At 44.6% G+C, this 21,607-nt stretch overlaps 2 protein-coding genes across 2 annotated transcripts in view; both read right to left on the bottom strand.

The window, feature by feature from the left end:
* Positions 1-20,037, bottom strand: part of LOC141171888 (gastrula zinc finger protein XlCGF66.1-like) — a 469,561-nt gene extending 449,524 nt beyond the window's left edge. Inside the window, exon 1 of the mRNA XM_073655526.1 lies at positions 19,652-20,037. Within this exon, the coding sequence (XP_073511627.1) occupies positions 19,652-19,677 (26 nt within the window). The 5' untranslated portion in view covers positions 19,678-20,037. The remainder of the gene's footprint in view (positions 1-19,651) is intronic.
* Positions 5,246-19,491, bottom strand: LOC141172874 (uncharacterized). The gene is made up of 3 exons (XM_073657497.1): positions 19,426-19,491; positions 17,525-17,615; positions 5,246-6,727 (listed from the first exon to the last, which is right to left on the bottom strand). Exons 1-3 carry the CDS (start codon positions 19,489-19,491, stop codon positions 5,622-5,624), a joined length of 1,263 nt encoding a protein of 420 aa, XP_073513598.1. The 3' UTR covers positions 5,246-5,621.
* Positions 20,038-21,607: the final 1,570 nt, after the last annotated feature.

The following is a 21,607-nucleotide window of genomic DNA, read 5'->3' as shown; positions in this document are numbered from 1 at the left end:
GAAGGGAAAGGCAGAACCAGATACACACAAGGTACTTGCAAAGAAGTAGCGAGTGGACTCCAAACTCACAAACGGAAGTACAGAAACAACGAGTAGGAGTTAGGTGCAGGTTCGGACTCTGCAGAAAAAGAGAGGAAACGAACATAGAGACAAAACAGGTAACAGGTTAGGAGACAGTTCAGACAGGAACTGTTACTGCAACGAAATACAGGAACGAGCCTAGGTATAGCCAAGTGCTGGTTCAGAAACTGCAGCAAAAGGGAGGAAATGGACATAGAGACAAAACAGGTAAGAGGCTAGGAGAGTGTTCAGACAGGAACTGAGTGTTCAGACAGGAACTGACACTGCAGCGAGATACAGGAGCGAGTCTGGGTATGCGGCCCCCAGAAGGCGGGACGAACAGGCTAGGAGCGTGTTCAGATTGGCCTGGAAATACAGCCTCCAGGAAGGCGGACAGACAACAGGCTAGGAGATAGTTCAGACAGGCTTGGGAATACAGCTCCCAGGTTGGCGGACAGGCAAGAACAGAACAGGACCTGGCACATTCAGAGTCAAGGAGCACACTGAATGTTAAGAGTTGCTCAGGCACCAGCTTCCAGGTGAAGCTGGTTTAAATATCCAATGACAGACAGCAATAGGCTGAGGACACATCAGGGGTGTGCCCACAGCAGCTACAAGAAACAGGAAGTAACCGGGCCGCCGCCCTAAACAGTCAGAACAGAGACAAACAGACAGCATGAATAGAAGCCAGGCTAGCAGACTGGACTGAAGATCAAGTGTGCGATCTTGCATAGTGAGAGATGGTGCACCATGCAAGCCCGCCGCCAGGTATGTTACAGTGTGCAGAGTGTACTTTAATGAGAAAAAAAATGAACTTTTTAAAATTTACCAAATGGCTGCAATGAAACAAAGAGAGAAAAATTTAAAGGGGTCTGAATACTTTCTGTACCCACTGTATGGGGGTACTACTTAGCTTCCCAATTTCAGCACTTTTAAGGCTAGACACTGAAGGTGGCCCAGGAATCAGGATCGATTATATTAAAACACTTGGCGAGGGGAGGAAGAATTTACTGGAGATACCGGAATCCCACAAATTTGTAGGTAGCTCGAGTATATAACCTACCCAGTAACTGGTACATAAAATTTGGTGGACATGTAAAAGGTTGTTTGGAATGACATACCAAAGTGCATGCCTATCTGGTATAACTTTATTCTAGAGGAGTTGCGGAGATTGGAGGGATTTGGAGAATGGAAGAATCAGGGATTGAAATTTGTGCATCAGCTATACTCAGATAACCATCAGTAGTTCAAACAGCTGAAACAGGAGTTTAATTTGATTTGCGTGAATCTGAATTGGGTGACCCCATGGCTCAGGTTCGGAGTAATTGGGAGGAGGATGTGGGTAGCATTTCTACAGAGGAATGGAACAAGGTGCTGGAATCTCCAGAGTTGCTTTCAATAATTACGTCGCAAAGGTCTCAACTGTTTCTAGTTCATAGAGTTTATAAGATTCTCAAAGTATTGTATAGAATGGGCCTAATGATGCGTGGCTGTTGTCAGTGTTGCAGGGGAAAATATGCGGACCTGATGCAAATGTTTTGGACATGCCCGAGACTGGTGGTGACTTGGGAGGGGAGGTGGGGAGGTGTTAGGTAGATTGTCATGGAGATACTGAGAAAATATTAAAAATCTCCCCCAAACCTCTTTTCCCTCTCACCCCTCCCTTATCCACCATTTTTCAAAGAGAAGAGCTGACACTTGGACCATCTGACTGTATGCAAATTAACACACACATGAGAAGTGCCTTGTAAACAAATGCTAGGTGCTGCCAGCCCAATTAAAATGGGAGGGAAGATGCCTCTGACACAGACTTGTGATAAATGTACATCTAGCCAAGGAAGATTAGTTCCCGGGAATTCAACAGAGCTCTGCAGACGGCCTGAGCCGTGGATAAAGGAATCCACGGAGGATGGAGTAGTATTCATTGCTGGGAGTATACATTTATTATAAGCAACAGATCCCATTCGGTAACGGTCAAGTCATAGGAGAGCTCCCTTCCACCTATATTGAGTCATCTCTGCGAACGTATAGTAAGTTTCTTCTTTAATCCTGTTTTATTTGTGTAACTGCGTATGTATTGTCCCCTTTTGTAAAATCTTGTATATTTTTCATAAACACTGCCTCCCTTTTGGATTAAATATAACATTTAATAGCTCTGTTTCTTTTGCTCTGTAATCGTTCCCTCACCCAAAGCCACATGCTACCAGAACGCAGGCGTCCGGCCAGGCCTGTATTATATTTCAAACTCGGCCGGTGGTGGCAGCGAATAATAATAATTGGGCTATCGCGAAGCTGGCAGTAACAGTCAGGGGGCGAATACACATATTCCATGTGTTGGAATCCGGAGGTGTGACACCATTCGCTTTCTGCTCGCTTGCCGATAGCTGTGTAGTGAGTAGTCTGGATCGTGTGCTTATGGATCCCTGACGAAATCCTGACAGAGTGAAGAGAGCGGTGAGATATTGTGTGATCTCCCCGGTGTTGTGCCTGTGGAACCCTGACATAGATTAATAGCAGAAGTGTTTAATATCCAAACCACGCTTAGTGCGAAAACCTGTGTTTGGATTAACCGGGGAGGTGGGAGGATCTCCCCAGGTACAGTTAGCTATTGCTAAAATCCTCTGCTAGACTAGAAGATCCATCCATTGCCAAACACTAGCTGGCAACCAGACAACCCTATGTAGAAGAAGTGGTCCAAGCTCTCAACTCTATTATTTAATGGAAAAAAAGGTTTATATAAAGAGGGGATGATTGGTACATTGGGTAAAGTATGGGGAGACTGGATTAGGTGCACAGCTGTGGTTTCGGAAGAGCTGGCTAGAGATGTCTTATTTAATTTACTGATCCTATCAATTATGATCATCACCGGTCTGGGTAGTAGGTTGATGTACTTGAGTAACACCTACTTGAGTATGGGCATGGTTTTACTGTAATGCACACAGTCAGAGAGGGTGGGGAGGGTGGATGTTATTTCTGGGTTGGGAACGGGAGAACTATATGGTCTTTATTTGAATGACATTGAATGAGCAATTGGTTTATATAGGTACAATTCCTGTACATGTACTGTATGATGACATGTAAAATAATTATTCTGCTGTAAACTATGTTATTTGGTGTTCAATAAAGTTTATTGATTAAATTTTTTTTTCTCACATTCTGATCATGAAAGAGGCTTCTCCCCTGTGTGAATTCTCTGGTGATTAAGAAGAGATGATTTCTTCACATAACATTTCCCACATTCTGAACAGGAAAAGGTTTTTTCCCCTGCGTGGGTTATCTGGTGCTTAACAAAAGCTAATTGATGGCTAAAATATTTCCCACATTCTTAACAAGAAAAAGGCTTCTTCCCTGTGTGGGTTCTCTGGTGGCTATCAAGATGCGATTTTTGGATAAAACATTTCCCACATTCTGAACATGAAAAAGGCTTCTTCCCTGTTTGAATTCTCCGGTGTATAACATGATCTGATTTCTGGTTAAGATATTTTCCACATTCTGAAGAGGAAAAATTCTTCTACCCTGTGTGTTTTTGCTGGGGCTTAACAACATTCAATTTTAGAACCAAAATTTTTTTTGTTAGGAAGTTATAAGGGTTAAAAGTTGACGAGCGATTTCTCATTTTTACAACAAAATTTACAAAACCATTTTTTTAGGAACCATGTCACATTTGAAGTAACTTTGAGGGGCCTTTATGACAGAAAATACTGAAAAGTGACACCATTCTAAAAACTGCACCCCTCAAGGTGCTCAAAACTACATTCAATAAGTTTATTAACCCTTCAGGTGCTTCACAGGAATTTTTGTAATGTGGAAGAAAAAATTAACATTTAATTTTTTCACAAAAATGTTACTTTAGACCCAATTTTTTTATTTTCGCAAGGGTATCAGGAAAAAATGGACCACAAAATGTGTTGTGTAATTCATTCTGAGAACGCCGATACCCCATATATGGAGGAAAACCACTGTTTGGGCGCACGGCAGGGTTCGGAAACGAAGGAGCGCCATTTGACTTTTTGAATGTAAAATTTGCTTGAACAATTAGCGGATGCCATGTTGTGCTTGGGGAGCCCCTAATGTGCCTAAACAGTGGAAACCCCCCACAAGTGACCCCATTTTGGAAACTAAACCCCCTCAGGGAACTTATCTAGATGTGTGGTGATCACCTTGAACCCCCAGGTGTTTCATAGAAGTTTAGAACATTGAGCCGTAAAAATAAAATTTTAACATTTTTCCAACAAAAATGCTTTTCAGCCTCCAATTTTGCATTTTCATAAGAATAATAAGAGAAATTGCACCATGCAATTTCTTGTGCAATTTCTCCTGGGTAAGCCTACACCCTATATGTGGGGAAAATACACTGTTAGGGCACACGGCAGAGTTCGGAAGGGAAGGAGCCATTTGAATTTTTGAATATAAAATTTTCTTGAATAATTAGCGGACGTCATGTTGCTTTTGGAGAGCCCCTGATGCGCCTAAATAGTGGAAATCCCCAAGAAGTGACCCCATTTTGGAAACTAGACCCCTCAAGGATTTTATTAAGGGGTATAGTGAACATTTTAAACCCAGAGGTACGACACAGAATGTGATAACATTAGGTCATCATATTGAATAAGTGGTCATTACTCTTGATCGCAAGTGCTCGCTACTTGAGTTTGCATCGGGTACTCAGGCATGCACCATGTATCGCGGGTGCACAAGGAACATGCTCGAGTCCCCGCCCACATGTTTCGCGGTTATTAGACACCCAAAAATAAACATGCGGGGATCGCTCGTGCATGGCTGGCAATCCCCGCAAGTTTTTTTTTGCTGTATAACAGCTGCAAAACATATGAGGCGGAGACTCAAGCATGTCACTCGAGCACCCACTATTCTCAGTGCATACCCGAGCTCCCGATGCAAACTCAAGTAGAGAGCACTTAACACTAGTCACCATATCGTCGTCATTTTTTTTCTTTACTGTTGAAAAAATCCCAACCCCAACCCTAACCCTAGCCCAACCATAAACCTAGCCCAACCCTAACACAACCCTAACCCAACCATAACCCTAGCCTAACCTTGGCCGAACCCTAACACAACCCTAGCCCAACCCTAACCCTAGTCTATCCCAACCCTAACCCAACCCTAACCCTAGCCCAACCGTAACCCTAGCCTAACACTAACCCAACCCTAACCCTAGCCCAACCCTAACCCTAGCACAACCCTAACCCTAGCACAACCCTAGAGTTTATTTTTTATGCCGTTCCTCGTGCGGTATAATTGAATAAGAGACTTTATTCTTCGGCTTGGTGCGATTACAGCGATACCAGATCCATATCAGTTTTTTATGACTGACAGATGTCACATAAAAAGACGCGGCGATCGGCCCGCACCGCTTGTGTGTGGGCGTGATCACCACATGAAGTAACATGAAAAAGGCTTTTCCCCTGAGTGAGTTATTTGGTGTATAACAAAAATCAATTTATGGTTAAACAATTCCCACTTTCTGAACAGGAAAAAGGCTCCTTCATTGTGTGACTTTTCTGATGTTTATTAACAGCTGATTTCCTCATAAAATATTTCCCACATTAAGAACATGAAAATGGCTTCTCCCCTGTGTGAAGTGTCTGGTGTCTAACAAGGTGTGATTTCTGCACAAAACATTTTCCACAATCTGAACATAAAAAGGGCTTCTCCCCTGTGTGAGATCTCTGGTGACTAACAAGATCTGATTTCTGGTTAAAACATTTTCCACATTCTGAACATGAAAAAGGCTTCTCTCCTGTGTGGGTTCTCTGGTGCTTAGCAAAATCTGATTTCTGGTTAAAACATTTCCCACATTCTGAACATGAAAAAGGTTTCTCCCCTGTGTGAATTCTCTGGTGTGCGATAAGCTGTGATTTCTGTATAAAACATTTCCCACATTCTGAACATGAAAAAGGCTTCTCCCCTGTGTGAATTCTCTGATGTGTATTAAGGTGTGATTTCTCTACAAAACATTTCCCACATTCTGAACATGAAAAAGGCTTCTCCAATCTGTGAGTTCTCTGGTGATTAACAAGAACTGATTTGCGGTTAAAACATTTCCCACATTCTGAACATGAAAAAGGCTTCTCCCCTGTGTGAATTCTCTGGTGATTAACACAATCTGATTTATGTTTAAAACATTTTTCACATTCTGAACATGAAAAAGGCTTCTCCCCTGTATGAGTTTTCTGATGTGCGATAAGCTGTGATTTCTGTACAAAACATTTCCCACATTCTGAGCATGAAAAAGGCTTCTCCCCTGTGTGAATTCTCTGGTGATTAATAAGATCTGATTTCTGGTTATAACATTTCCCACATTCTGAACATGAACAAAGCTTCTCCCCTGTGTGAATTCTCTGGTGATTAACAAGGATCCAATTTTGGTTAAAACATTTCCCACATTCTGAACAGGAAAATGGCTTCTTTGCATTAGGAGCAGTTTGTTTTTTAATGCTTATTTTGTGACTTAGATTTCCATGAGTAGTCAGTAATGAATCAGAAGACAGGACCTGTTTCATAGGATCAGATGACAGATCTTTGCTGTGAAGGGATGATGGCATATCTGGAGTAATGGCATTCACTTCAATTGTATCCTGTGGGATCTCAAGATCGTCTGATTTAAAAATTGAAGATGTCAGCTGTCCCTCTGATCTCCGGGTACAGTCATCTGCTAAGAATAAAACCAATTATTATTTTTGAACAAAATATCCATGAAATTTATGTTTTTGAACATTTCTTCTTACACTGTCAGTACAAATGGGAAGTTATGTAAAAATATTGAATTGTTCACTAAGACAATGACAGTTCACAGTCTAATAGAAAACCTCATAGGATGAACCAGTGGAGCATTGTGTTCAACTATTTGTTCATTCTGCCTCCCAAATATGGAATAAAAAGCCAAACAATGTTATGTAGATGAAAATAATACCAATAAAAACTTCTACACATCTCGCAATAAACAAGTCCTCACTTAGGTCCATCATCAGTCAGTGGAAAAACAGAGATTTCCACATTACTAGTGGCTGAAAGGCTCTTGTAAAGAAATATGGCTTCCATAAACCAATCCAGCAATATCCGCTCTCCCAAAGTCAGATCTCCCCCTCTCTTCCGAGCCTTGCAGTGCGCCCAAACCACATTTATCATCCATGTATTTGGCATTACTATAGTGAGAAGAACCCACTTAATTTACGGTGTGGGTCTCCTGGAGCACCATCTGGGCACTATGTGTAGACACAGATGCGTTTTTTATGGACTGCAACCTAAACTATGAGTTACAGGTCATCAGTATCCAGTCTCGGGAAAGAAGAATTACTCATTTAGCGGAAAAAGAGATACCGCCTATTTTGGAAGATTAATTCCCTTAAATCTAATCAGGAACGTGAACGAGTCCCTAGGGCGCTCTGAGTCTTCAAAGAGGTGTTTCAATTTTCCAAAAATAAGAACTTTGTGTTATCTTGGGAAAAAAATACACTTAAACTACACAAAAAATCTGATGGATGTAATCCTTAAGCAGAACGAAAAAGAATATAATGAAGTAGCCATAGAGTTGGAAAAAGTAAAAATAGAACTTCAACTTCTCACTAGCGGCACAAATAATCAAGTTACAACGTTTTTCTCCAAATTAGAGAAGAAACTGGTCCCTATTAGTGTTGAGCGAGCACTAAAATGCTCGGGTGCTCGAAGCTCGGGCCGAGCTCACCGTGATACTCGGGTGCTCGACCCGAGCAACGAGCCTAATGTTAGTCTATGGGAGACCCGAGCATTTTTGCGGCGGCACCCCCGGCAGTCTGTAGAAAGCCTAAAAAGTGCCCAAACAGAAGTGCAGAAACGCTTAAAAAACGCATGGTAGAAAAAAAAAATCTATACTTACCTTCCGATGGCCCCCGGTGTCTTGCTTCGCTGCGTCCTGGCCGTCGGCAGATCGTGGTACACTGAAGAACCTGCCGACGTCAGCATCGCGTGACCCGTCACATGACTATGACGTCAGCGCAGGTCCTTCAGTCCATCGCTAGCTGCCGGCATGGGAGTACAAGCGCACCGGGGGCCATCAGAAGATAAGTATAACATTTATTTTTTATTTTTTTTACAGGTTCTATGGTACCCGGGTCCGGAGGAGAGTCTCCTCTCCTCCACACCTGGGTACCATCTGCACATTGGAATGCATGGAATGCGCATCTACATATACAGTGATGCGTAATCCATGCATTCCAATGAAAGTCAATGGCGGCGAAAACGCAGAGCTTCCGCAAAATAATTGGTAGTGCTGCGTTTTTTTCCGCAATAATAATCCGCAGCGGATTATCATTGGGGAACATGGCAGGCAAATGACATCACCGCTTGAGCAGGAGAATTCTCCCACACTGGGATGGCATTGAGATGGCAGGCTGGATGGTAGCAGAACGCTGCCATCCAGCTTGTCATCCTTCAGAGACATTGCCTGCGCTCCTCAGTGTCTCTGAAGGATGGCACGCTGGATGGCAGCGTGCTGCTACCATTCAGCCTGCCATCTCAGTGCCGTCCCAGTGTGAGAGAATTCTCCTGCTCAAGCGGTGACGTCATTTGCCGGCACCGCATGCGCAGGAGAATTCTCCCACGCTGTCAGTGACGACGTGCATGAGGTGAGCTGAGTTCATTGGACATGAACTCGGCTCATCTGGATGCCGTCACAGCCAGACACTGAGGAGCTTCACTGAGGAGCTTCTCAGTGTCTGCAGCATGGCAAGCTGGATTTCAGCGTTCTGCTCCGATGCAGCCTGTCATGTCAATGTAGCAGAGCTGAAACTGTCCTGGGAACCATGGAAAGGTAAGGATGAGGTTGGTTTATTATTTTACTTTTATTGCAGGAGATCGTTGGCTTCAGCTGGAATGGGCGTGACGGTAAGTAGAGTTTAATTTAGAACATTAAAGAATTGTGTCTTTATTTCAATTAAAGGACTTTATTCTGAGTGTTTGTGGGTTTTTTTTAACTTTGACTATGGGGTTAATAATGGGGGTGTCTTATAGACGCCTCTCCATTACTAACCTGGGCTTGATGTCAACTGGCATTATAAGCTGACATCAACCTCAACCCTATTACCCCACTGCCACCGCTACAGGGCAGTGGGAAGAGCGAGGCTAAGTGCCAGAATTGGCGCATCCTATGGATGCGCCATTTCTGGGGCGGCTGACGGCTGGTGTTTCTAGCCTGGGAGAGGGCCAATATTCATGGCACCCTTCCTGGGCTATTAATATCAGCCCCCAGCTGTCTGCCTAGCCTTTGCTAGCTATTAAAATAGGGGGGACCCCACGTCATTTTTTTGGGGGTCCCCCATTTTAATAGCTAGTAAAGGCTAGGTATTCAGCTGGGGGCTGATATTAGTAGCCTGGGAAGCTCCGTGGGTATTACCCCCTACCCAGGCTTCAAACATCTGCTCCAGCCGTCTGCTTAACCTCCGCTAGAGAGTAAAATTACGGGGAACCCCACGCCAATTTTTTTTTTTAATAAATCCTTTATTTTAACACTAAATGACAAGTACAGTAACCAACACTGTCACTGTACTTATTATATATGTGACTGACATGTTTCTATCTATCTAATCTATGTGTGATGCTCTATTCTTTCTGTTCTAAATTGTCTGGTACCGGTGTATGCCGCTGCTGAATTGCCGGCTTTTCATGTTTCACTGTGAGCACTGTTCCCATCGATTTGGGCAATCACTATAATGCCACAACCACCATGGCTGTGACATTACAGTGAGTGGCAGACAATCCCTGCATGATTGGTGCTCTAAATAGCGCCAAAATGCAGGACGGGGACACAAGCTCCCGCCCGAGCATCTCGAAAGTACTCGGCGAGCTCCGAGCATCTCGAGTACTGAGATGCTCGGGCGAGTACCGAGCAGTGGTGAGCATGCTCGCTCATCACTACAGCATATTAAAAACATTATTCCCATTATTGGGGAGTGGGTCTCCCATAGTCTTTGCCTATGCCTTCCAAGCAAAAGCTGCCAAAAATTAGGACAGAGGAACTTGCAATGCCCCTTACAAGAGCCATGCAGTACAGCATATTAAAAACATTATTCCCATTATTGGGAAGTGGCTCTCCCATAGTCTTTGCCTATGCCTTCCAAGCAAAAGCTGCCAAAAATTAGGACGGAGGAACTTGCAATGCCCCTTACGAGTGCCATGCAGTACAGCATATTAAAAACATTATTCCCATTATTGGGGAGTGGGTCTCACATAGTCTTTGCCTATGCCTTCCAAGCAAAGGCTGCCAAAAATTAGGACGGAGGAACTTGCAATGCCCCTTACGAGTGCCATGCAGTACAGCATATTAAAAACATTATTCCCATTATTGGGGAGTGGGTCTCCCATAGTCTTTGCCTATGCCTTCCAAGCAAAAGCTGCCAAAAATTAGGACGGAGGAACTTGCAATGCTGGCAACACGTACCACGGTCACCCTGGTGGTATAGTGGTGGTGGAGGCTGAGGATAAGTAGAAGAGCAAAAAACAGCCGAAATGAGGAAGCGTATACCCATGTGTGGGTGTGAAGCGGTGCATGGGAATACACCTCCCGAAATAACACAGTGGATTTGACTTTATGTTACTCTGCTGTCATTTGGTGGTGATGAGAAGTCTGGCCCAATCCAGCCCTTTTTGATAAGGGTCAGCTTGTCAGCATTGTCAGTTGACAGGCGAGTGCGCTTATCAGTTATAATTCCCCCAGCAGCACTAAAAACACGCTCCGATAACACGCTAGCGGCAGGGCAGGCCAGGACCTCCAAGGCGTACAGAGCGAGTTCATTCCAAGTGTCCAGCTTGGATACCCAATAATTAAAAGGCACAGAGGAATCACGGAGGATGCTGGTACAGTTGGAAAGGTACTCCCTCACCATCTTTTGAAACTTTCCACTCCTTGTGAGAGTACCCCGCGCCTCAGGGCCTGTAAGCTGGGCGGGTCTCAGAAAACTGTCCCAGAATGTTGACAGTGTTCCCCTGCCTCTGGTGGATTGGAGTTGCGTCTCTCTCATCTGTACGCCTTGGTTGGGCAACGAACTGTGACCTCTGCTGCTAGTGTGTTCAGATGGGAATTTTTTAACAGTTCTGCAGCAAGGGCCTTCTGGTACTGCCCCATTTTTGTAGACCTCTCCACCTCAGGAATAAGAGAGTGAAAGTTCTCCTTGTAGGGGGGGTCTAAAAGTGTCACCAACCAGTAATGACTATCACCCAACATTTTGACAAAGCGAGGGTCACGGTTAAGGCAGCGTAACATAAAGTCAGCAATGCGTGCCAGACTGGCAATGGGCAAGACTTCCGTATCCTCACCAAGATGACGACTGACCATGCTCTCCTCCTCCCCCCTGTCCTCTGGCCACCCACGCTGAACCAACGGTATGACAGTTGTACAGGTACTATTGTCTACAGCGCATGACACCAGCTCCTGTTCTTCCTCCTCCTCCTCCACTCCCTCATTGTCCCTAAATGCACGTTGGGATGAGATGAGGCTGGGGTGTGTGTAATCGCCTGCTACGGCTTCTTGATCCATCTCATCATACTCTGGCTGCAATGCCTCCTCTTTAATTTTCTGCAGAGAGCATTGCAAAAGACAGACAAGTGGGATGCTGACGCTAATGATGGCGTCATCGCCACTCACCATTTTGGTGGACTCCTCAAAGTTTGCCAGGATGGTACATATGTCAGACATCCAGGTCCACTCCTGAGGTCTTATGTGTAGAGTCTGAACCTGAATATCGACGGCCTTGTTGCAGCTGGTACTCCACAACTGCTCTCTTCTGCTCACAAATCCTTTGCAACATGTGGAGGGTAGAGTTCCAACATGTGGGGACATCACACACCAGTCGGTGTGCCAGAAGCTGCAAACGCTGCAGCAACACAGCAAGGGCGGCGGAAGCTGTAGCCGACTTCCAAAAATGAGCTGACAGGCGGCGTACTTTGACGAGCAGATCTGGCAACTCGGGGTACGATTTAAGAAACCGCTGAACCACGAGGTTAAGCACATGAGCCAGGCATGGTACGTGTGTGATCTCGCCTCAAAGCTGCCACCAGGTTACGGCCATTGTCACACACGACCATGCCTGGATGTAGGTTCAGCGGTCTCAGCCACAGAGCTGCCTGCTCTTTCACAGCTGTCCACAACTCACAAGCAGTGTGAGGTTTATCACCTAAGCTTATGAGTTTCAGCACAGCCTGTTGCCGCTTGGCTGAGGCAGTACTGCAGTGCTTCCAGCTTGTAACTGATGTGGTGATATCTGAGATGGAGGCTGAACATGAGGAGGAGGATGATGCGCATGAACTGTACACTGTGGGGGCAACTCTGACTGACATAGGGCCCGCAATCCTCGGTGTGGGGAGGATGTGTTCCGTCCCAAGGTCCAAATGGGTCCCGGCTTCCACTATGTTTACCCAGTGTGTCATCAGGGAGATGTACCGTCCCTGGCCACAAGCACTTGTCCACGTGTCAGTTGTCAGGTGGACTCTCCCAGTAACTGCATTGTTGAGGGCACGGCAGATGTTTTGGGACACTTGCTTGTGTAGTGCGGGGATGGCACACCGGGCAAAATAGTGTCAGCTGGGGACCGAGTACTGAGAGACGGCCACCGCCATAAGGTTGCGGAAGGATTCCGTCTCGACTAGCCTAAAAGGCAGCATTTCCAACGCAAGTAGTCGTGAAATGTGCGAATTTAGGACTGTGGCCTGTGGGGCATTGGCTGCGAATTTGCGCTTTCATTCAAAGGTCTGGGATATGGACAATTGAACGCTGCGGTGGGACGTGGACGTTGATGCTGTTTCTTGAGAAACTGCCATAACAAGTGAAGACTGAGAGGAGGGGGCATCTTTGCATGCAGTATGGACAGGGGATTGCCTTGTACGCACAACAGGCAGTTCTCTTACACGCACAACAGCGGAAGAAGCAGTGGTGACACCCGCTGACACTGGTCGTGGACCCTGGGTTTCGACCCACAAAGTCGGGTGCTTTGCTGACATGTGCCTGATCATGCTGGTGGTGGTCAGGCTGGTAGTTTTGTCACCCCTGCTGATGCTGGCCTGGCAGGTGGTACAAATGGCCTTTTTGGGGTTATCAGCAGAGTCTTTAAAAAAATTCCAGACTCTGGAAGACCTACCGGTTGTACTAGTTACGTCCCTCGTGTTGGTGTTACAGGGAACCGTTGCCCGCCTTCTGTCTGCGGCCACCACACTGCTTCTTCCTGCCTGTTGGGGTACTCTACCTCCCTCCCCCTGTGTGCTGCTGGCCTCGCTCTGCGTGTCCTCCTGCCACGTTGGGCCAGTTACTAGATCATCCACCACCTCCTCCTCTTCTTCCACTTCCGCACCACGGTCCTCCTCCTTACTTCGTGGCAATTGTGTCTCGTCATCGTCCACCTCTTGTGACAAATTGCCAGCGTCGCCTTCCTGTGGCCGTGTCTGTTCAAATATTTGGCCATCGCTACATGGGATCTCCTCTTCCACCACTTCAAGCGGAGCAGGCGAGGGGCCCAAATATGGAAATGGACCAGTGAACAGTTCTTCAGAGTGTCCAACTGTGGGATCAGTTGCGTGCGCAACAATGAGGTTTGGTCCCCCCTTCCTCTCGGATAGCAGGATGCCGAGAGGATGTGGGAACCAAACCTCATTGTTGCGCACGCCGGAGGTCACTGGAGCGGAAGTCACAGTGACTCCCGGCAATTGCGCACTAGAGCAAATCAGTATAATAGCGCAGGGAGAGAAAAAAAAGCACCTTCAGCTATATGCACATTGCGCATAAGAGGGATGTTCAGCTTTAGACTGCACGCTACAGGGCCCTGTGACGTGCAGGGGCGGGGGTAATATTTAAATTAAGCAGATAAGTGGACATTCCTTGGAAGGTGAGCCTTCGTCCAAGTCTGAGGTCCAGAGCACTCTGGAAGAAGTTTTCATCCAGGGTATCTCTGTACTTGGCCGCATTCATGTTTCCTTCAATTGCAACCAGTCGTCCTGTCCCTGTACCTGAAAAACATCCACACAGCACGATGCTGCCACCACCATGTTTCACTGTTGGGATTGTATTGGGCAGGTGATGAGCAGTGCCTGGTTTACTCTACACATACCGCTTAGAATTATCACCAAAAAGTTCTATCTTCATCTCATCAGACCAGAGAATCTTATTTCTCATAGTCTGGGAGTCCTTAATGTGTTTTTGAGCAAACTATATGCAGGCTTTCATATGTCTTGCACTGAGGAGAGGCTTCCGTTGGCCCTTCTGCCATAAAGGCCCGACTGCTGGAGGGCAGCAGTGATAGTTGACTTTGTGGAACTTTCTCCCATCTCCCTACTGCATCTCTAGAGCTCAGGCAAAGTGATATTTGGGTTCTTCTTTACCTCTCTCACCAAGGCTCTTCTCCCACGATTGCTCAGTTTGGCTGGAAGCCCATGTCTTGGAAGACTTCTTTTGTAACCTTGGCCAGATCTGTCCCTTGCCACAATTCTGTCTCTGAGCTCCTTGGGTAGTTCCTTTGAGCTCATGATTCTCATTTGGTCTGTGATATTTTAGTTTTTCTTTTTTTAATAAATTTACAAAAATGTCTACATTTCTGGGGGGTTTTCAGTCAAGATGGGGTGCAGAGTGGACTTTAATGAGAAAAAAAAAACTTTTTAGAATTTACCAAATGGATGCAATAAAACAAAGAGTGAAAAATTTAAAGGAGTGTGAATATTTTCCGTACCCACTGTAAAGTGACACACGTCAGATTTGAAAAATGGTCCCTGATTAGGAACACAAAACTATCTGCGGGAAGGGGTTAAATCAGAGTATTAGGGGGAAATAACTACTGTAGTCGAAAACTGAGTATAGACAATAACACATCTACTGAAACTGAGTATAGACAATAACACATCTACTGAAATGATCAAACTCAATAGTCTCCATCAGTGAAAAATGTAAAGGAGAATATTTTCTATCAGATGCGATTCAAGAGGAAATATTAGTCATTTAAAGAGAAATATAGTTATAAAACTGCAGAGCTGAGGAGTCTTAAATATAGATATCAGACTTTTGGAAGAGGCAATGGAGATCTTTTTTTATAGACTACCAGTGAGATACAGTCTCATATAAGTGAGGCCGGCCGATCCCACCACAATCAAACTATCATACAGAATGAACGTGTAAAAAAAAGACATAGAAGAAAAAAACATGTTACATCCTCAACAAGAACGTATGTATGAGGGGAGACCTTCAACACTAAATGGAGTTGCACTCATTTATGGTGGACCATTGGAGCTACTATGAGTACTGACCAGAAGAGTAGAGAAAGTATTAGTGCCCCCATTTCAGGAGAGATTGTGCAGGAATCTGAATTCTTTAGGATTGAAAACATAATGAAATTTATGACGTGGAGTGAATCCATGAAACCAGGGCTCGAGCCATATCACCACATCTCCTGCAGGCGTGAATAGATGTATATTACAGCCATCAGCCAAAAGAGATACAGTGGGGGAAATAAGTATTTGATCCCTTGCTGTTTTGTAAGTTTGTCCACTAACAAAGACATGAACAGTCTATAATTTTAAGGGTAGGTTAATTTTAACATTGAGAGATATAATATCCCCCAAAAAATCACATTATATAAATTAAATATTTTTTTTTGCATTTTGCAGTGAGAAATAAGTATTTGAACCCCTACAAGCCATTATAAGTTCTGGCTCCTACAGACCAGTTAGACGCTACTAATCAACTCGTTACCTGCATTAAAGACAGCTGTCTTACATAGTCACCTGTATAAAAGACTCCTGTCCACAGACTCAATTAATCAGTCAGACTCTAACCTCTACAACATGGGCAAGACCAAAGAGCTTTCTAAGGATGTCAGGGACAAGATCATAGACCTACACAAAGATGGAATGGACTACAAAACCATAAGTAATAAAAAAAAAAGAGTAAGACGCTGGGCGAGAAGAAGACAACTGTTGGTGCAATAGTAAGAAAATGGAAGAAATACAAAATGACTGTCAATCGACATCGATCTGGGGCACCATGCAAAATCTCACCTCGTGGTGTATCCTTGTTCATGAGGAAGGTAAGAGATCAGCCTAAAACTACACGGGGGGATCTTGTTAATGATCTCAAGGCAGCTGGGACCACAGTCACCAAGAAAACCATTGGTAACACATTACGTCTTAAAGGTTTAAAATCCTGCAGTGCCCGCAAGGTCCCCCCTGCTCAAGAAGGCACATGGGCAGGCCCATCTGAAGTTTGCCATTGAACACCTGGATGATTCTGAGTTATTGGGAGAAGGTGCTGTGACAAAATTTGAGCATTAACTCAACTCGCCGTGTTTGGAGGAAGAGAAATTCTGCCTATGACCCAATGAACACCGTCCCCACAGTCAAGCATGGAGGTGGAAACATTAGGTTTTGGGAGTGTTTCTCTGCTAAGGGCACAGGACTACTTCACCGCATCAATGGGAGAATGGATGGAGCCATGTACCTTAAAATCCTGAGTGACAACCTCCTTCCCTCCGCCAGGACATTAAAAATGGGTCGTGGCTGGGTCTTCCAGCAAGGCAATGACCTAAAACATGAAGCCAAAGCAACAAAAGGAGTGGCTCAAAAAGAAGCACATTAAGGTCATGGAGTGGTCTAGCCTGTCTCCAGACCTTAATCCCATAGAAAACTTATGGAGGGAGTTGAAGGTCAGAGTTGCCAAGTGACAGCATCACAATCTGAATGATATGATTTAAAGATGGTCTGCAAAGAGGAGTGGACCAAAACTCCTCCTGACATGTGCGCAACCCTCATCATCAACTACAAACAACGTCTGATTGCTGTGCTTGCCAACAAGGGTTTTGCCACCAAGTATTAAGTGTTGTTTGCCAGAGGGATCAAATACTTCTCACTGCAAAATGAAAAAAAAATATATAGAAATTTATACAATGTGATTTTCTTGATTTTTTTTGGGATATTCTATCTCTCAATGTTAAAATTAATCTAACCTTAAAATTATAGACTGTTCATGTCTTTTTGTCAGTGGGCAAACTTACAAAAACAGCAAGGGATCAAATACTTATTTCCCCCACTGTATATCATGGCACAGGTGTAATGTTTTTTTATGTAGTTTATCGCAATCCTGTTAGAAGTTAGTCAATTTTAAAAGAAATTGAAAAGTATAAAGGGAAACTCTGTTGTTATTGTACAGAAATTCACACTTGGTCCTCACTGCACATTAAATGTTGTCGATCATAATAGTGAAGTTTGGTCAGAAAGACTGGACCTGGTCTTGTAGGGACCATATGAGAACATTCAGCAGCACAGAAAGGGCTTCCATTGCCCAAAGTCATTTGAACAGTTTTTGGTGGAGGAGAATGTTGTGGTCTAGAGGCAAAATGGTGATCACACGATTGTGATACGGCCGGACTACACCACCGATAAAGCAGCCACAGCTGATGACTGAGAAGAATCTGTGACTTCTCTGCATTTAGTGGTCACTACTCACCTGGGTAGTCATATGTAGGAATCTCCTCCTTACACCGATCATCACCCCTCACATATGTCTCTGTAGTATTAATATGGGTCAGATCTTCACCCTGAAACAAATATTATAAAAGTCACAGACAGATGGAGAAGTCACATCTATGATCAGCTCTAATCCTGCCATCTCCACCGTTCTCATTACACAAGTATAAAACATATAATACTGGTGGATAAAACAAGACTGAGCACAAGACCTTCACAGCCATCTACACATCATAGGGGAGATCTCATGACACCTTCTCTCCATCTACCTGATGATCCTGAGGAACATTGGGATCTTCTTGTTTACAGTCCTGTGGAAGAAGAGGACGGGGACATCTTTCTGGTGTTGTCCTCTTACTGCATAGATCCGGAGGAAACACAAACAGGGCTGAATTCATTCTTTACATAGAGATAATTATAGGCCGTGTGTACTTAGTCCTGTCTATTACCTGGTGATGTGAGGGGCTGGGGAACCTCCATTATGACGTCCTTGTATTCATCTTTGTATCCTTCTAAATACTCCCACTCCTCCATGGAGAAATAGACGGAGACATCCTGACACCTTATAGGAACCTGACACATACAATGATACCGTCACCCCCCGATCCCTCCATAGTGTTACTGTATAATGTCCCAGCATTCCCAGCAGCGTCACCTCTCCAGTCAGCAGCTCAATCATCTTGTAGGTGAGTTCTAGGATCTTCTGGTCATTAATGTCCTCATGTATCAGGGGGCGAGATGGAGGCCCTGTGATTGGGCTTAGGGGTCTTCCCCATCCCTCAGACACAGGGTCCTGACAGCGCTCACTAGAGGTCTTCTTCACTACTGTGTAATCCTGGTTATGGAGAGACACATTAATAAATCTCACTCCAGACATTTCCAGAGTCCTCACCTCTCCAGTTCTGTCCATCTGTTATTCCCATAGATAAGAATGATGTAATGTGACGTCATCAGAATCTCTCACCTCTCCAGTAAGCCGGAAGAGGATCTCTAGGGTGAGGTGTAATATCCTCTCCGCCATCTTGTCTCTGTCCATATCGATATTTGATGGGTCCATAAGGAAAATTCTCTTATATAGATGTTCATTGACAGGATCCAATATTGTACGGACCTGAATGAGAAGAAGATGAGCCGATGTAACATCATAAAGAATCCTGTGTAATAATACAATTACTGCAGATAATAAGGGAAACATATCAGATTTATTATATTACAGTATTTAGTTTTCTTCTTTACATCTACTAATAAAACCTTTATATTTTAGGCCCCAGACAACAAGCAGTTACTTCCTCAGAGTCGGCAGCTGAATACGTTTCTCACGAGATGGTTGTCTGATGGTTTTATGAGATGGTTGTTAGTTCTCGGCCCCGACCCTTTCACAACTCCTGTCTCCTGGTTTAATCCCAAGAGAAGCCGATAACGAGAACCTGCCTTACACCTCTGGGTTTTCACCAATGCGGCATTGATGAATGTTCACCATGTAAATATGCCGAACACAAGAAATAGGTTTAATCACATTAAATAAAAACATTTCATTACACAATCGATCGCCTGCAGCAGTGAATTTGTAGCATATGGTATTCAGTGTCTGGGATGTAATGTCAGATATGTCGGCTGCTGCTCCCGTAAATAAGGCAGAGAATTAATGAGCACATAGGAGACCCCATTAATCAGCGCCCATTAACCCCTCCAACGATTCCACACATTTCCTAAGAGAACACAATGGTGACTGTAAGAACGTTCAGTTTTGTGGCATTGAAAGGGTAAATAGCTGAGGTCGAGGAGAGATGGCGGAGGAGCATTGCTGAACCTGAGGGTAAATCCATCGCACCGGAGGAATACAGAGAATATGGGGGCGATTATCACCAGTATCTACATCACTGTGCTGGAACTAGGAGAGAAGGAACGGCCATTGTGTGAGGACGTCTCTGGGCTTCTGTCCTTCATCCTGCAGTCGTCTGAAGGGATCTAATGTGGACGGGAACCAGCGAAGCCGCATTCTGCCCACAGCTGTTACCTCACTGTTCACACCACACAGAGACCCCCAAAGAGCCTCCGTGCTGAAGGGGTTAATGCCCCTGCGCCCAGTAATGGGGTCTCCACATACCTCCACCTGCAGAGCCGCCACCACATATATGGCTGTTGTGTGCGCACAGGACCTGTGATGAGGTCACAGGAGGGGAGGAGTCAGGGGTCACATGATCAGGGGCCTCAGTGGATGCACAGTGTGAACTGCGCGGCTCCTGTCCTGATATCCGGGGTGAAGACTCTACATGGAGACGTCTCCGCAGTCAGGGACATTTCCGCCATTATTTGCCCCTCACTTCTGGCACAATTTCCCCGCGCCGCCTTTTCTACGGTTTTATGTGAGGATGTAACGTGGGACGACACATGAGGTGATTATCACCAGTTACCGGACGTCTACCATATGGCGGCATATGATTGTGCTATCCACTTCATGCCAGGAGCTAAAAGGCCGAAATCTCGTATGTTTAACCCCTTCCAGGGAGGGCGGCCTTGATAGACTATATTCAGAGTCCGGATAAGGGTCTGTTCACATCAGCAGATTATAAATCGCTCCGATGTTCATCCCGAAAAGTTGGACGATTGTCATGCGAGTGTGCGATCTTTTTCTCGCCTGCATCCGTATACAATGCGTCATTAACATCGTCTTTTACTTACTATAATCCTCTATGTAACCTAAAGCTGATTACAAAACTAAGAAAACAATGTTATGTACAGATATCGATAGATGATAGAAAGAAGTTAGAGAGATGATAGATAATAGATAGATTTCCTACATATAATTTCACAACCCCCCTACATATATAAATTTTCACCCTTTACAGCCTTTCCAATGGCATTAATGGTCGATAAGCCTTGTTTAACCTAACAAATAAATAATTAAAAATAATGATGTGCCCACCCCTCCCTATTTTTGTAACCAGCAAAGGTAAAGCATACAGCAGAGAGCTGATATCAGATTGGGAAGGTCCCTGGTTATTGGGCCCTTCCCAGCTTAAATATACCAGAAGTCTATGAGATGCACCAATTATGGCATTTTGCCTTTGCTCTTCCCAATTGCCCTGATGCATTGACAATCAGTGTAAAGTGTCTTGGGATTGATGTCAGCTGTAATTTGTCAAAAATCACAGCTGGCATCAAGCTCTGATGGTAGTAATGAATAGGTGTCTATAAGACACTCCCATTACTGACCCAGCAATCAAAAATAAAAACACACAAAAAATACTTCATTTGAATAAACATTTCCCAACACTTTTCCTGGTTCACTAATTTATTAAAAAACACAAAAAAAACATGCAGGTCTGACGTAGTCCACTGAATCCAATGTAGTCCACAAATGGATAACCAAAAAAACATAAAAAGAGGGAAAAAGAAACAAGGCACTGTCTCTCATTCAACAATTTATTAGAAAATAACAGGTCCAATGTAATCCAGTGCTTCCCACAACGTTCCCCGAATCCGTCGATAAAAGCCTATGGAGATTTGTTCTGAGTCTCCATAGGTTTTTAGCAGCAGTCACTCCTGGGTCCCGCTAAGCTCTGTGGGACTTGGCAGCTCTGAACAGCGGTGACGTTGGTAACTATACTGCTCATCAGAGTCGCCAGGTCTAACAGAGGACAGTGTGACCCGGCGACTCTGATGAGCAGTATAGTTACTGAAGTCACTGCTGTGCAGAGCCGCCGGGTCTCAGAGTGCAGCAGGAACCGGGAGTAGCGGCTGCTAAAAGCCTATGGAGACTCTCCATACACTTTTATCAACGGATTCAGGGAACGTCATGGGAAGCGCTGAACTATGCCGGACCTGCGGGGGATCCATATTTTCTAATAAATTGGTGAACAAGGGACAGTATCTTGTTTTTTAATTCTCTTTTTATGTTTTTAAGGTATCCATTTGTAGACTACGTTAGATTTCCAGGACTATTATAAAGTGCCTAAGGAGATCTTTCTTTGCCTTTGAGATTGAGGCTATGTGCGCACGATCAGGATTTGAAGCAGAAATTTCCTGAGCGTTTCTGCATCTCCTTGGCAGGAAAAATGCT

The sequence above is a fragment of the Phyllobates terribilis genome, unplaced genomic scaffold (genome assembly GCF_046119375.1).
Source record: "Phyllobates terribilis strain yellow unplaced genomic scaffold, ASM4611937v1 Scaffold_12__6_contigs__length_324123572, whole genome shotgun sequence".
In the NCBI taxonomy this organism is placed as follows: domain Eukaryota; kingdom Metazoa; phylum Chordata; class Amphibia; order Anura; family Dendrobatidae; genus Phyllobates; species Phyllobates terribilis.
The sequence above is the reverse complement of the archived record's forward strand: the minus strand, read 5'-3'. Positions and strand labels throughout refer to the sequence as shown.